The sequence below is a fragment of the Perca flavescens genome, chromosome 20 (assembly GCF_004354835.1).
Source record: "Perca flavescens isolate YP-PL-M2 chromosome 20, PFLA_1.0, whole genome shotgun sequence".
Lineage (NCBI taxonomy): Eukaryota > Metazoa > Chordata > Actinopteri > Perciformes > Percidae > Perca > Perca flavescens.
The window spans coordinates 241496-257500 of NC_041350.1; the positions used below are offsets into that span (position 1 = coordinate 241496).

General features: G+C 46.0%; 1 protein-coding gene across 2 annotated transcripts in view; it reads right to left on the reverse strand.

Annotated features, from left to right (window-relative positions):
- Nucleotides 1-16005, reverse strand: part of mipol1 (mirror-image polydactyly 1) — an 87223-nt gene that overhangs the window by 29937 nt on the left and 41281 nt on the right. For both annotated transcript variants that reach the window (XM_028565619.1, XM_028565618.1), the window contains exon 9: nt 6130-6183. In XM_028565619.1, the coding sequence (XP_028421420.1) occupies nt 6130-6183 (54 nt within the window). The remainder of the gene's footprint in view (nt 1-6129; nt 6184-16005) is intronic.

Below are 16005 nucleotides of genomic sequence, written 5' to 3' on the forward strand. Positions count from 1 at the left end.
TGAAGATGAAGAAGGCTGGCTGATGAAGATGAAGAAGGCTGGCTGATGAAGATGAAGAAGGCTGGCTGATGAAGGTGAAGAAGGACGCTAGCTGATGAAGATGAAGAAGGCTGGCTGATGAAGATGAAGAAGGCTGGCTGATGAAGGTGAAGAAGGACGCTAGCTGATGAAGATGAAGAAGGCTGGCTGATGAAGATGAAGAAGGCTGGCTGATGAAGATGAAGAAGGCTGGCTGATGAAGATGAAGAAGGCTGGCTGATGAAGATGAAGAAGGCTGGCTGATGAAGATAAAGATGAAGCTGGCTGATGAAGATGAAGAAGGCTGGCTGATGAAGATGAAGAAGGCTGGCAGATGAAGAAGGCTGGCTGATGAAGATGAAGATGAAGCTGGCTGATGAAGATGAAGAAGGCTGGCTGATGAAGATGAAGAAGGCTGGCTGATGAAGATGAAGAAGGCTGGCAGATGAAGAAGGCTGGCTGTGTTGATCAGACCTGATTAACTTGATATTAAACATTTGACTGCTGCTCTGATCCGCTGAGTCTCTTTAAATAAAAGATTAATTACCTAATTGGATAATTAACCAACACGAGTGTCAACACACTTCATACTGAGGATTATATGCTTCACTGAGACAGCAGCGCTCCAGGTGCATTGTGGGAAGGAAAGAGAGCCGGTGTAGTGAGAGACGGAGGATCAAACATCCTGTCCACGTTAGCTAGTAGAGAATAATCACACATGTAGTAGTAGTAGTAGTAGTAGTAGTAGTAGTAGTAGTAATAGTAATAGTATTAGTAGTAGTAGTAGTAGTAGTCAGGGCTGAATGGGTTCAACAATGTGGAAAGACTCCCATCGGTGGAGACAGAAAAGGAGTCTCGATGCAGTTTTTAAACTAGTTCAGGAGTCAGCAACCGTAACTACCAGAAGAGAAGTGAAGTCAGTGTGAAGGTGAAAGTCCTCTGAGCTGCTCCTCTTCAGACAGCTCATGTTGGAGATGTCTGCTCCTCTTCAGACAGCTCATGTTGGAGATGTCTGCTCCTCTTCAGACAGCTCATGTTGGAGATGTCTGCTCCTCTTCAGAACAGCTCATGTTGGAGATGTCTGCTCCTCTTCAGACAGCTCATGTTGGAGATGTCTGCTCCTCTTCAGACAGCTCATGTTGGAGATGTCTGCTCCTCTTCAGACAGCTCGTGTTGGAGATGTCTATCGATGTTACATTTCTCGCCGCAAATCAAACATGTCGATAGGCCAGCGGCGCTGAAACAAATCCGTCCAATCACGATTATGATTCCCTATTTTCCTCCGATATATTTAAGTTTTTGTTTGATGTGGAATCCATCGCTAGCCAAGCCACAGAGAGTCAGGTCTGTGATGTAATGACTGTTGACATTATAGGAGATCATATATTTACTATTAGAGCATGTATTAGAGCCCACTATTTATTTATTCAGGCATTTTGACGTGGGATTAGTTTTAAACATCTAATGTTTGTTCTTTAAGATAAGAGGACATCTGTTGTTTGCACAGTTTATAGAAATACTCTAAAATATATAATATATAATAATAGTAGTAATGGTAATAATACTAATCAGATGAACATGCACAAGATGTTACAATATTTAAAATGAACCCACAATAGTTCAAAAAAAGTTACAGAACACTGTTGTTTCAACGTTTTTGTGGATTTTTTCAACGTTTTTGTGACTTTGTTGGAGGTTTAGGTGACCTGAAGGTCCCCCAGTCTCTGATCTGATCTGAGGGATTAGTGAGCGGACCCTGACCCCCCCCGCCCTCCCCCTCCTTTATGCTAATGAGCTCTGGACTTTAAAGTGAAACATCAAAAGAGAAACCAAACGCCGAGAGTCAATATGTGTCTTCTCCCGTCGACTTATTAATAAATATTATAATCAGAATAATTTCATAATGAGAGGATCAGGGAGCCGACCTTTACCGCCAAGCGCTGGCCAATAACAGAGGGGGGGGGGGCTCTGACCTTTAACATGAGGAGTAAAAGTGCCAGTTCACCACAAATTAGCCCCCAAATTCAGCCCCCCAGGTCAGCTGACACACCGCTGAAGTTCGGTGTTTGATGTTCATTTCAATGTTTTCAGGATTTAGGATGTGGCGCATTTTCACCGTCTCTGTGTCTGTCTGTGATGGTGTTTTCACCGTCTCTGTGTCTGTCTGTGATGGTGTTTTCACCGTCTCTGTGTGTCTGTCTGTGATGGTGTTTTCACCGTCTCTGTGTGTCTGTCTGTGATGGTGTTTTCACCGTCTCTGTGTGTCTGTCTGTGATGGTGTTTTCACCGTCTCTGTGTGTCTGTCTGTGATGGTGTTTTCACCGTCTCTGTGTCTGTCTGTGATGGTGTTTTCACCGTCTCTGTGTCTGTCTGTAATGGTGTTTTCACCTTCTCTGTGTCTGTCTGTGATGGTGTTTTCACCGTCTCTGTGTGTCTGTCTGTGATGGTGTTTTCACCGTCTCTGTGTCTGTCTGTGATGGTGTTTTCACCGTCTCTGTGTCTGTCTGTGATGGTGTTTTCACCGTCTCTGTGTATGTCTGTGATGGTGTTTTCACCGTCTCTGTGTGTCTGTCTGTGATGGTGTTTTCACCGTCTCTGAGTCTGTCTGTGATGGTGTTTTCACCGTCTCTGTGTCTGTCTGTGATGGTGTTTTCACCGTCTCTGTGTCTGTCTATGATGGTGTTTTCACCGTCTCTGTGTGTGTCTGTGATGGTGTTTTCACCGTCTCTGTGTGTCTGTCTGTGATGGTGTTTTCACCCCGTCTCTCTGTGTCTGTCTGTGATGGTGTTTTCACCGTCTCTGTGTGTCTGTCTGTGATGGTGTTTTCTCTGTGTCTCTGTGATGGTGTGTCTGTCTGTGATGGTGTCTTTTCACCGTCTCTGTGTCTGTCTGTAATGGTGTTTTCACCGTCTCTGTGTCTGTCTGTGATTGTGTTTTCACCGTCTCTGTGTCTGTCTGTGATTGTGTTCTGTCTGTGTGTGTCTGTCTTGATGGTGTTTTCACCGTCTATGTGTGTCTGTCTGTGATGGTGTTTTCACCGTCTCTGAGTCTGTCTATGATGGTGTTTTCACCGTCTCTGTGTCTGTCTGTAATGGTGTTTTCACCGTCTCTGTGTGTCTGTCTGTGATGGTGTTTTCACCGTCTCTGTGTGTGTCTGTGATGGTGTTTTCACCGTCTCTGTGTGTCTGTCTGTGATGGTGTTTTCACCGTCTCTGTGTCTGTCTGTGATGGTGTTTTCACCGTCTCTGTGTCTGTCTATGATGGTGTTTTCACCGTCTCTGTGTGTGTCTGTGATGGTGTTTTCACCGTCTCTGTGTGTCTGTCTGTGATGGTGTTTTCACCGTCTCTGTGTGTGTCTGTGATGGTGTTTTCACCGTCTCTGTGTGTCTGTCTGTGATGGTGTTTTCACCGTCTCTGTGTCTGTCTGTGATGGTGTTTTCACCGTCTCTGTGTCTGTCTGTAATGGTGTTTTCACCGTCTCTGTGTCTGTCTGTGATGGTGTTTTCACCGTCTCTGTGTGTCTGTCTGTGATGGTGTTTTCACCGTCTCTGAGTCTGTCTGTGATGGTGTTTTCACCGTCTCTGTGTCTGTCTGTAATGGTGTTTTCACCGTCTCTGTGTCTGTCTGTGATGGTGTTTTCACCGTCTCTGTGTGTCTGTCTGTGATGGTGTTTTCACCGTCTATGTGTGTCTGTCTGTGATGGTGTTTTCACAGTCTCTGTGTGTCTGTCTGTAATGGTGTTTTCACCGTCTCTGTGTGTGTCTGTGATGGTGTTTTCACCGTCTCTGTGTGTGTCTGTGATGGTGTTTTCACCGTCTCTGTGTCTGTCTGTGATGGTGTTTTCACCATCTCTCTGTGTGTGTCTGTGATGGTGTTTTCACCGTCTCTGTGTGTGTCTGTGATGGTGTTTTCACCGTCTCTGTGTGTGTCTGTGATGGTGTTTTCACCGTCTCTGTGTGTGTCTGTGATGGTGTTTTCACCGTCTCTGTGTCTGTCTGTGATGGTGTTTTCACCGTCTCTGTGTGTCTGTCTGTGATGGTGTTTTCACCGTCTCTGAGTCTGTCTGTGATGGTGTTTTCACCGTCTCTGTGTCTGTCTGTAATGGTGTTTTCACCGTCTCTGTGTCTGTCTGTGATGGTGTTTTCACCGTCTCTGTGTGTCTGTCTGTGATGGTGTTTTCACCGTCTATGTGTGTCTGTCTGTGATGGTGTTTTCACAGTCTCTGTGTGTCTGTCTGTAATGGTGTTTTCACCGTCTCTGTGTGTCTGTCTGTGATGGTGTTTTCACCGTCTATGTGTGTCTGTCTGTGATGGTGTTTTCACAGTCTCTGTGTGTCTGTCTGTAATGGTGTTTTCACCGTCTCTGTGTCTGTCTGTGATGGTGTTTTCACCGTCTCTGTGTCTGTCTGTGATGGTGTTTTCACCGTCTCTGTGTCTGTCTGTGATGGTGTTTTCACCGTCTCTGTGTGTCTGTCTGTGATGGTGTTTTCACCGTCTCTGTGTGTCTGTCTGTGATGGTGTTTTCACCGTCTCTGTGTGTCTGTCTGTGATGGTGTTTTCACCGTCTCTGTGTCTGTCTGTGATGGTGTTTTCACCGTCTCTGTGTCTGTCTGTGATGGTGTTTTCACCGTCTCTGTGTGTCTGTCTGTGATGGTGTTTTCACCGTCTCTGTGTCTGTCTGTGATGGTGTTTTCACCGTCTCTGTGTCTGTCTGTGATGGTGTTTTCACCGTCTCTGTGTCTGTCTGTGATGGTGATTGAGGCGCGTGTGTGTGTGTGTGTGTGTGTGTGTGTGTGTGTGTGTGAGTGACGTGGTCTTGGCGTGTGTGTGTGTGTGTGTGTGTGTGTGTGTGTGTGTGTGTGACGTGGTCTTGGCGTGTGTGTGTGTGTGTGTGTGTGTGTGTGTGTGTGTGTGTGAGACGTGGTCTTGGCGTGTGTGTGTGTGTGTGTGTGTGTGTGTGTGTGTGACGTGGTCTTGGCGTGTGTGTGTGTGTGTGTGTGTGTGTGTGTGTGTGTGTGTGTGTGTGTGAGACGTGGTCTTGGTGTGTGTGTGTGTGTGTGTGTGTGTGTGTGTGTGTGTGTGTGTGTGTGTGTGTGAGACGTGGTCTTGGCGTGTGTGTGTGTGTGTGTGTGTGTGTGTGTGTGTGTGTGTGTGTGTGTGTGTGTGAGTGTGTGAGACGTGGTGTGTGTGTGTGTGTGTGTGTGTGTGTGTGTGTGTGTGTGTGTGTGTGTGTGTGAGTGTGGTCTTGGTGTGTGTGTGTGTGTGTGTGTGTGTGTGTGTGTGTGTGTGTGTGTGTGTGTGTGGTCTTGGCGTGTGTGTGTGTGTGTGTGTGTGTGTGTGTGAGACGTGGTCTTGGGCGTGTGTGTGTGTGTGTGTGTGTGTGATGGCAGCTGCTGGTGTTTCTGGGGGAAATTAAAAGTCTCTGCCGGCTCTAATCCCCGCGGAGCCCCCAGACTCATTAACAGACTTCAGTGTGTGTGTGTGTGTGTGTGTGTGTGTGTGTGTGTGTGTGTGTAAGTGTGTGTGTGTGTGTGTGTGTGTGTGTGTGTGTGTGTGTGTGTGTAAGTGTGTGTGTGTGAGTGTGTGTGTGTGTGTGTGTGTGTGTCAGCGAGTGAAACATTAATAACAAAATGTAATATATTTCAGCAGAAAACAGATGCAGTCAGAGCTGCCGGAGGAAGACTGAAATCAGTTCGCCATCAACGATGGAATCAATTAATCACCAAATAATCCAATTATATGAAATAGACGGACTTGTGTTGGAAATCAGACGCATTGATATAAACATATATAAATATATGAATATATGAATATATATCCTCATTAACACTTTCAAATAACTACACACCGTCTGAAGACTTACAAATGCTTTCTCTGACCCTCAGACCCTGTACCTAAAGAGTCAAGAATAACACTAAGGGTGTGTGTGTGTGTGTGTGTGTGTGTGTGTGTCTGTGTGTGTCTGTGTGTATGTGTGTGTGTCTGTGTGTGTATGTGTGGGTATGTGTGTGTGTCTGCATGTGTGTGTCTGTGTCTGTGTGTGCGTGTATGTGTCTGTGTGTGTCTGTGAGTGTATGTGTGTGTCTGCATGTGTGTGTGTGTGTGTGTTTACCTCGCTCGCCCTCTGCTCTCTCTCCCGCATCACTTCCTGTTCGAGACGTTTACACTGCAGAGAAAACCAAAATACACATCAGAGAGTTAATATTGATGATGACATCACTCATGACATCACCAGCATCCTTAAAACAATCTCCCGTTTAACAAGTGATGAAAATAAAGTGGTAGAAATGGCTGTTGCCAAACTCCACCAGACTCCATGTAAATAATCAGGACTTTTATCATCGTATAATACACTTCATTCAAAGTGGACAGAAACTAAATAAAACTATCAAAAGCCGTCTCGGTTCATCTTTCCACTGTTCCAACAATCACCACTCTGGTTTGGTTGAAATAAACCCTTAATTCACCCATTTACATGTGGAGATATGCTGGCTCTATACACGCTAAAAGTCCTGATTATTTACATGGAGTCTGGTGGAGATATGCTGGCTCTATACACGCTAAAAGTCCTGATTATTTACATGGAGTCTCGTGGAAATATGCTGGCTCTATACACACTAAAAGTCCTGATTATTTACATAGAGTCTGGTGGAAATATGCTGGCTCTATACACGCTAAAAGTCTTGATTATTTACATGGAGTCTGGTGGAGATATGCTAGCTCTATACACGCTAAAAGTCCTGATTATTTACATAGAGTCTGGTGGAAATATGCTGGCTCTATACACGCTAAAAGTCCTGATTATTTACATAGAGTCTGGTGGAAATATGCTGGTTCTATACACGCTAAAAGTCCTGATTATTTACATGGAGTCTGGTGGAGATATGCTGGCTCTATACACGCTAAAAGTCCTGATTATTTACATGGAGTCTGGTGTAGTTTGGTGATGGTGATTTCTGGGCTGTTTGATGTTAAACTAAAAGGATCTTACTCTTTAACTAAAAGCTCTATCTCTGTAGAGATCCATCCCATAATGTAGGGTTACATTGCAGCTTGTTTCTTGTGTAATTCAACAAAAACTGGTAGTTTTTGTAACTTTAAGTTGACGTTTTTGTCATTTTTTTTTAACATTTGTCGCCTTTAGAATTAAGATTTGTAATTCTTGTGCTGCGTCTGTTTCTTTCTTTCTTTTCTTTCTTGTTTCTGTGTAAAACAGAAAGTCTTCTGTGTCTGAGGGAATCAAACCCGGCAACCTTCCTCTTTAATAACTTGTAATAACCCGTCATTATTAGCTCAATAACCCAGAGCAGGAGCAGCAGCAGCAGCTGTGGTTTCTAATATTTCCCAGCAGCCCCGGCTGCGGTGCTGGCAGATAATCCCTGAGAGATGAGGCGAGGGAGCGAGGGATGAGAGCTGTGGGGTGGGGGGGGGGGAGGAATCCTCCAGCGTGGAGTGCTCTCTCTCTTCTTCTGCTCCTCCGGGGATTACGCTGCCGTTTGAAACATCTTCCAGCGCGCGGCGGCGAGGAGGGATTAAGGTGTTACCGTAGAGGGGGGGGTGTTAAAAGATGGCGGCGCCCGGAGGGTTAGCGGCAGCGGAGCGGTGAAACTGCGGAGATGTGGGGTTAACAGGGGGGGGGGGGGGGGGCTCATATGGAGACAACCTGTCAGAATTTATTGTCTATCAGTTAGAAGATATACAGACTGGGACACGACAACATGTCATAGAGTAGTCAGCGGAGAGACTAAGAGGAGGAGGGGGGCAACCCAGTCTCACGAAAGTTCGTGAAATGGTCACGATATTTTAATCTATTGATACGTGTTTTTGTCGGGTTTTTTTCGTGGTAGCCAGCACGAAAATCTAAACTAATGCATTTAAATGGGAAGCATATGTCGTGGTCACAGCACGACTACGGTAGCGTCGCATCTCCTCCAGCGGCAGAGCTCCGAGCATCGGAGAGCCCCACTCGGTGCCGTGTGTGTGTGTGTGTGTGTGTGTGTGTGTGTGTGTGTGTGTGTGTGTGTGTGTGTGTGTGTTGTAGTAGTAAAGAGAGAGAATAGGAAAAGGAAGTTTGTGTGAGGTGGACCTGGTTACCACAGACCCAAATCTGTCATATGCTGCATTGTCTCTTCATGTGGCACATTATGTTTGGCACATTGTAGGCCTATGGCTCACTTCTTATATCATAACAAGGTAATACAGTGTCTAACATCACGTGATGACTGATTAACAGTAATGTGAATGCTAAATGCCCTAATACCTGTTGATACTACAACAATGCAAAGTATAGGCTCTTTACCTTGCAGTTTTGCACATATCATGTAAGACTCGATTTCTCCATTTCTTTGCACAAAACTCTCCAGAAAGTGCCATTTAATTGTTTATTTTTCAAAATGTATTTTACCCCGGACCCCCCTAGGGAGAGCCCCCCCACATAACATATCCCAATTTAACCCCTTGTGATGGGTATATTGTGCCAGTTGATATTGCGCTAACCATAAAAAACGATATATTGTGCAGCCCGTACCTACAACAGACAACCGTAAACCCACGAGAGGTGTTGAAATTAATCAAATAATCGATGCATCCAATCGTGGACGTGGACGATGCTGCATCGATAATCGGCAGGCTCATAATCGATTATTTCTGTTTATAATGTAATGTAGGCCTAACAACATTTCTGTTTACATATTCTGGTATGTTTTGCACATTCAGGAAGTGCCATGTGCTCAGTGCTGTATAGTTTTATGTATCCAAGTTATTTAGTATTAGAGCTCTGCAGAATGTTTGGTTTTTGAAGCTTGAAAAGCTATGAATTAAATATCCTACATGGCTTTAATAGAAACATTTATTTGACGCATTGTGATGCATCGAGATATTGAATCAAAGACATGATAATCGTAATCGAAATGGGAGATCAGTGAAGAATAACACCTCTAAAGCCCACCCACAACCTTTTTTTTTAACATAACTGCGTCAAAAGGGACGCCAATAGTCTTGACCAAGCGCGTTTAGTTAAAGCTCGTTACATGACGCTAAAGCGGCAAAAACAACGACAAAAGTCACCTGACCAGGTGTCCGTATTTAATAATAATAATAATAATAATAAATTGAATTTATATAGCGCTTTTCATGGACTCAAAGTCGCTTTACAGGGCAGGGTAGATTATAAAAACTTAACAAAACAAAACGAACAAAACAAAACAAAACAAGTAAAACAAAACAAGATTCAGATGAAAAAGGGAGGGGGGGGAGGGGGGCTATGGGTAGGCAGAGTTGAAGAGATGGGTCTTGAGGCGGGACTGGAAGATGGTGAGGGACTCTGAGGTGTGGGTCTCTTGGGGGAGGGAGTTCCAGAGCCTGGGAGCTGCTCTGGAATAGGCTCTGTCCCCAAAAAGTTTGGACTTTTGGATGGAGAGGAGACCGGCTGAGGTGGATCTGAGGGACCGTGGGGGTTGGTACGCGGAGAGGAGGTCAGTGAGGTATGAGGGGGCCAGATGGTGGAGGGCTTTGTAGGTGAGGACCAGGATTTTGTAGGTGATCCGGTGGGAGATAGGAAGCCAGTGGAGTTGTTTTAGGACTGGAGTGATGTGGTGCCAGGATTTGGAGCGGGTAATGAGGCGGGCGGCTGAGTTCTGGACCAGTTGGAGTCGGCTGATGTTGGTAGAGCTGATGCCGAGGAGGAGTGAGTTGCAGTAGTCCAGTCGGGAGGAGAGGTGTGGTTGTGGAGAGAGATGAAATGGGATCTGTTGGCTAGGTAGGAGTGGAGCCAGCTGAGTGCAGTACCTTCGATACCGAGGTCTTTGAGTCTGGTGAGCAGGATGTTATGGCTCACGGTATCGAAGGCTGCACTCAGGTCGAGGAGGATGAGGATGTTGAGGGAACCGGCGTCAGCAGAGGTGAGGAGGTCGTTGAGGACTTTGAGGAAAGCGGTTTCTGTGCTGTGGAGGGGGCGAAAACCAGATTGGAGGGGTTCAAATAGGTTATTGGCATGAAGATGGGTTTGTAGTTGTGAGGCGTTCCAGGGTTTTAGACAGAAAGGGGAGGTTGGATATTGGGCGGTAGTTGATGAGGGAGGAGGGATCCAGACCAGGTTTTTTAAGGATTGGGGTGACAGCAGCAGTTTTGAAAGCAGAGGGGACAGTTCCAAGGGACAGTGAGGAGTTGAAGAGGTTAGTGAGGTAGGGGCATAGGACCGGGAGGCAGGACTTCAGGAGTGGAGTAGGGAGGGGGTCAAGGGAGCAGGTAGTGGGTTTGGAAGAGCTGATGAGTTTGGAGATTTCAGGAGGAGTGACTGGGTCAAACTGGGAAAGGAGGCAGTGTGGAGGAGGGGTCGGGAGGTCTGGAGGGATGGGGAGAGGAGGGTCCAAGGTAGGTGCTGGAGTAGATCCTGGGAGGTCAGATACAGGGGATAGAGATTTGTAAATGAGATTGATTTTGTCAGTGAAAAAGTGGAGGAGTGAGTTGCAGAGATCCGGAGTAGAGGTAAGGAGGCTGTTGGTCCGAGGCTTGATGAGGTTGTTCATTGTGGAGGAGAGGGTTCTGGGGTTTTGGCAGGGGTGAGGATGGTGGAGAGGTAGGCAGATTTGGCAGCAATGAGGGCATCTTTGTAGGCGGTGAGATGGGATTTATAGGCTTCATGATGGACTGTGAGGGATGATTTCTTTGTCAGACGTTCAAGTTGGCGGCCAGTTTGTTTCATTTTCCGGAGTGCAGGTGTGTACCAGGGTGAAGAGGTGTTAAAAGTGACGTTTTTTGTTTTGAGGGGGGCCAGAGTGTTGAGGGAGGTAGACAAGGTGGAGTTGAAGTGGTCTGTGAGGTCACCAGGTGAGGTGAGGGTTGAGTCCAGGTGGAGAGCAGGTCAGAGAGATGGTGGGGATTGATAGATTTGAGGTTGCGGAAGGTGATTTCTCTGAGGAGGCGGGGGCGTGGGGTTGGAGAAGGGATGGTGAACCGTATCAGTTTGTGATCAGAGAGGGGAAAGAGGCATGGATGGAGGTCGAGCACTAGTTGGTTGGTGGAGCAGACCAGGTCGAGGATGTGTCCTTTTTCATGGGTGGGGAATGTGACATGTTGGGTGAGAGAGAAGTTATCCAGTAAAATGGTGAATTCTGATGAGAGCTTACAGGTGGGGGAGTCCATGTGGATGTTTAAGTCACAGAGTAGCAGCAGATGTGGAGAGAAAGAGATGAGGTTAGTGTGAGGAGTTCAGTAAAAAGAGGAAGGAGGGATTTGGTTTAGGTGCCCGGTAAATGAGGATGACTGTCATGGAGGAACGCGCTTTGAAGGCGAGATATTCAAACGAAAATACTGAGCGGAGGGTGAGTTCTGTGATCCGGAAGTTCTGATTGGAAATAACGGCGAGGCCACCTCCACGGCGGGAGGGGCGGGGTTTGCAGATGTAGTTGTAGCCAGTGGGGGATGCTTGGTTGAGGGAGAAGAAGTCGTTGGGTTGTTGCCAGGTTTCGGTGAGCAGAAGGAAGTCCAGAGTGTTGTCGAGGATTAGTTCATGGAGGGCAGGGGCTTTATTGTTGAGCGATCGGGTGTTGAGGAGGGCAAAGTTGGCATGGTGAGAGGGTGGTGGGATGGGGGCAGGCTGGAGAGGTCTGAGGTTGTCCCGGTTAGCAGTACGTGTGGTCAGTGGGGTGTGGGGGTATTGCAGTTGAGGGGGGACAGTGAGCCAATTAGCAAATGACTGGAGATTATGATTAAGCGTATGTGAAGTGGGGAAAGCACTGTAGTCCGGTCCGGGTTTTCTGTGTAGCCTGACGGTGCATTCAGCCCTATGTGAACCAGTGGGTGAAGCATTCAGATGACGTGGGACAGGTGCGACAAAGCGTGCAGGTGACCAGATGGATGGAATGGATTGTCCGTGGTGGAAGAAAATAAACTCGCGGCGAGAGCTTCTGTGGATGTAACGGGGTCGACGTAGAAGTCCGAGCTGTTTGATGACTGGGATGCAGGATGGAATGGAGTAGTTGACGAGTTCGACCAGTTGCACAGTTGAATATTTTAACATGACACCGAGCGGAGGGACTGAGAGCTCCGTGATAGCGGTTAGCCGTGGGCTAGGAGCACAGAGGTGGATGAATGATGTGAGTGCCAGAATGATCCACGGCATGACAGGAGGAGAGGAATGTCTAGTCTTGGTCGCGGCTCGCATCTGGTGGAGGTTGCCTGTGAGAAGGAGGTCAGCAATCGGGTTAGCCGCTGTAGCAGCTAGGATTAGCCGCCACGCGTTTGGTGAACGGGGGCAGCTAGCTAGCGGCTAACCGACGAGGCAAGAGTCCGGTCAAGGAGCCGAGGCGGCTTCGGGAACCAGCTGAGAGACTGTCCAGAGGTACAGAGGCTGTCCAGAGGTACAGAGGCTGTCCAGAGGTACAGAGGCTGTCCAGAGGTAGGGGGTACAGCGAACACAAACAAACACAAGAGAATAGCAGACAGAGAAGCGGCGAATAACCAGCGCCAGCGTCCTCTCACGTCCTGTATACATGGAATTTGTAATCAATTTGACCAGATGGAAGTGAGAATCTGCAAATTAATAACAACAGAAATAACTACAAGTCTGCAGAAGCTAAAGCTGGCGGTGGCGAGGCAAACCTTCAGGAAAATATCCCAACGAGTTAGCTGCAAGGTGTGTAGTAAATTACAACTGTAATGTCCCATTTACATTTATTGAATTATGGGCAAAAACGCATCAACCTTGATCTTAGCGCCCCCTAATAGTAGATATATTTATATATAAGTTGGTACACAGCCTCAGAGCGGCACGGCAAACATGAATCTCTCTTTGCATTGATTGCATTTACTTTGGCAGAGATATGCTAAGATTTGTGTTTGGTTGCTAGCTACAACATTTTGTTCGTAATTTGAAAATGTTTTAACCAATCAAAATGATTTTAATAAACTTTTGTCAGGGCTATGTATCAAGTGGCAGGCAGATCATCAAACCCTAGGAAGAGTTTGGGAAAAGGAGGTCGCCTTGTACTTCTCTAAAATAAAACCATCCAGAACATATGAAGTTTTGCCGGGTTAGGTTGGGGTTAAAACATACAAGGTTAGGTATAGATTGGGAGAGAGAGGCTAGTGTTAGATTCGGAGAGAGAGACTAGTGTTAGATTGGGAGAGAGAGGGTTAGATTGGGAGAGAGAGACTAGTGTTAGATTGGGAGAGAGAGACTAGAGAGAGTAGCGTTGGATTGGGAGAGAGAGACTAGAAGAGACTAATGTTAGATTGGGAGAGAGAGACTAGAGAGACTAGTGTTGGGAGAGAGAGACTAGAAGAGACTAGTGTTAGATGGAGAGAGAGACTAGAGAGACTAGTGTTAGATTGGGAGAGAGAGACTAGAAGAGACTAATGTTAGATTGGGAGAGAGAGACTAGAGAGAGTAGTGTTAGATTGGGAGAGAGAGACTAGAGAGAGTAGTGTTAGATTGGGAGAGAGAGACTAGAAGAGACTAATGTTAGATTGGGAGAGAGAGACTAGAGAGACTAGTGTTGGGAGAGAGAGACTAGAAGAGACTAGTGTTAGATGGAGAGAGAGACTAGAGAGACTAGTGTTAGATTGGGAGAGAGAGACTAGAAGAGACTAATGTTAGATTGGGGGGGAGAGAGAGAGTGTTGGGAGAGAGAGACTAGAAGAGACTAGTGTTGGGAGAGAGAGACTAGAAGAGACTAGTGTTAGATGGGAGAGAGACTAGAAGAGACTAGTGTTAGATTGGGGAGAGAGACTAGAGAGACTAGTGTTGGGAGAGAGAGACTAGAAGAGACTAGTGTTAGATGGAGAGACTAGAGAGACTAGTGTTAGATTGGGAGAGAGAGACTAGAAGAGACTAGTGTTAGATGGAGAGAGAGACTAGAGAGACTAGTGTTAGATTGGGAGAGAGAGACTAGAAGAGACTAGTGTTAGATTGGGAGAGAGAGACTAGAGAGACTAGTGTTGGGAGAGAGAGACTAGAAGAGACTAGTGTTAGATGGAGAGACTAGAGAGACTAGTGTTAGATTGGGAGAGAGAGACTAGAAGAGACTAGTGTTAGATGGAGAGAGAGACTAGAGAGACTAGTGTTAGATTGGGAGAGAGAGACTAGAAGAGACTAGTGTTGGGAGAGAGAGACTAGAAGAGACTAGTGTTAGATGGAAAGAGAGACTAGAGAGACTAGTGTTAGATTGGGAGAGAGAGACTAGAGAGACTAGTGTTAGATTGGGAGAGAGAGACTAGAGAGACTAGTGTTGGGAGAGAGAGACTAGAAGAGACTAGTGTTAGATTGGGAGAGAGAGACTAGAAGAGAGTAGTGTTAGATTGGGAGAGAGAGACTAGAAGAGACTAGTGTTAGATTGGGAGAGAGAGATTAGAGAGACTAGTGTTAGATTGGGAGAGAGAGACTAGAGAGACTAGTGTTAGATTGGGAGAGAGAGACTAGAAGAGACTAGTGTTAGATGGAGAGAGAGACTAGAGAGACTAGTGTTAGATTGGGAGAGAGAGACTAGAAGAGACTAATGTTAGATTGGGAGAGAGAGACTAGAAGAGACTAGTGTTGGGAGGGAGAGACTAAAAGAGACTAGTGTTAGATTGGGAGAGAGAGACTAGAGAGACTAGTGTTAGATGGAGAGAGAGACTAGAAGAGACTAGTGTTAGATTGGGAGAGAGAGACTAGAAGAGACTAGTGTTAGATTGGGAGAGAGAGACTAGAAGAGACTAGTGTTAGATTGGGAGAGAGAGACTAGAAGAGACTAGTGTTAGATTGGGAGAGAGAGACTAGAGAGACTAGTGTTAGATGGAGAGAGACTAGAAGAGACTAGTGTTAGATGGAGAGAGAGAGACTAGAAGAGACTAGTGTTAGATGAGAGAGAGAGACTAGAAGAGACTAGTGTTAGATGGAGAGAGAGACTAGAAGAGACTAGTGTTAGATGGAGAGAGAGACTAGAAGAGACTAGTGTTAGATGGAGAGAGAGACTAGAAGAGACTAGTGTTAGATGGAGAGAGAGACTAGAAGAGACTAGTGTTAGATGGAGAGAGAGACTAGAAGAGACTAGTGTTAGATGGAGAGAGAGAGACTAGAAGAGACTAGTGTTAGATGGAGAGAGACTAGAAGAGACTAGATGGAGAGAGAGAGAAGAGTTAGATGGAGAGAGAGACTAGAAGAGACTAGTGTTAGATGGAGAGAGAGACTAGAAGAGACTAGTGTTAGATGGAGAGAGAGAGACTAGAAGAGACTAGTGTTAGATGGAGAGAGAGAGACTAGAAGAGAAGGTTAGAGTTAAAATCAGAAGTCAGTGGTCACATTAATGAATCCATATTTAAGTTTGTTTATGATGATTGGTTTTTTGATGACTGATTAAACTTCTACCATTAGACATTAATCTGAAAAAGAAGGAAACATGCAGAACATGAGAAGCATCTTCGTCGTCCAGCCGACCACGGTGGTTGTTGCCATGGCGACAGCAGATGAAGGCTGATCTGAGGCGGAGCTTCAGAGAAGCCACCTGCCGCCGCACGGCATGCTGGGAGCCCCCCACCCACCCCTCCTCCCCTCCCTCTGTCATCCCTCCATCACTCAGACCTCTCATCTCTCAGAGCGGGATATGAAGCCAGAGGCATTGTGGGTAATAAATCCCCGCCTCGGCAGGTTGTGGTAATAAACTCTGTGAAGTGAAGTCCGATAATAATCAGAGAGACGCAGAGGAAAACTTTTAATCATCTCCCGATATCAGCTTCACTTATTGATTCTTCAGCAGCTCGGGATCCAGATCAGAGGAATCCTGCTGCACACATCCTCTCTCTGACACACTATTACCTTTATATACACACATATATATATATATATATATATATATATATATATATATATATACATACATCTTTATATACAAATATGGAATATGGCACAGAGAATTATGTTGTATATAATTTGTGAAAAAGGCAAAGATCTTTATGTGCTCAGCTGAGTTCTGGTGTTTGACCTTTGACTGAAACAGGACGATAGGTTAAT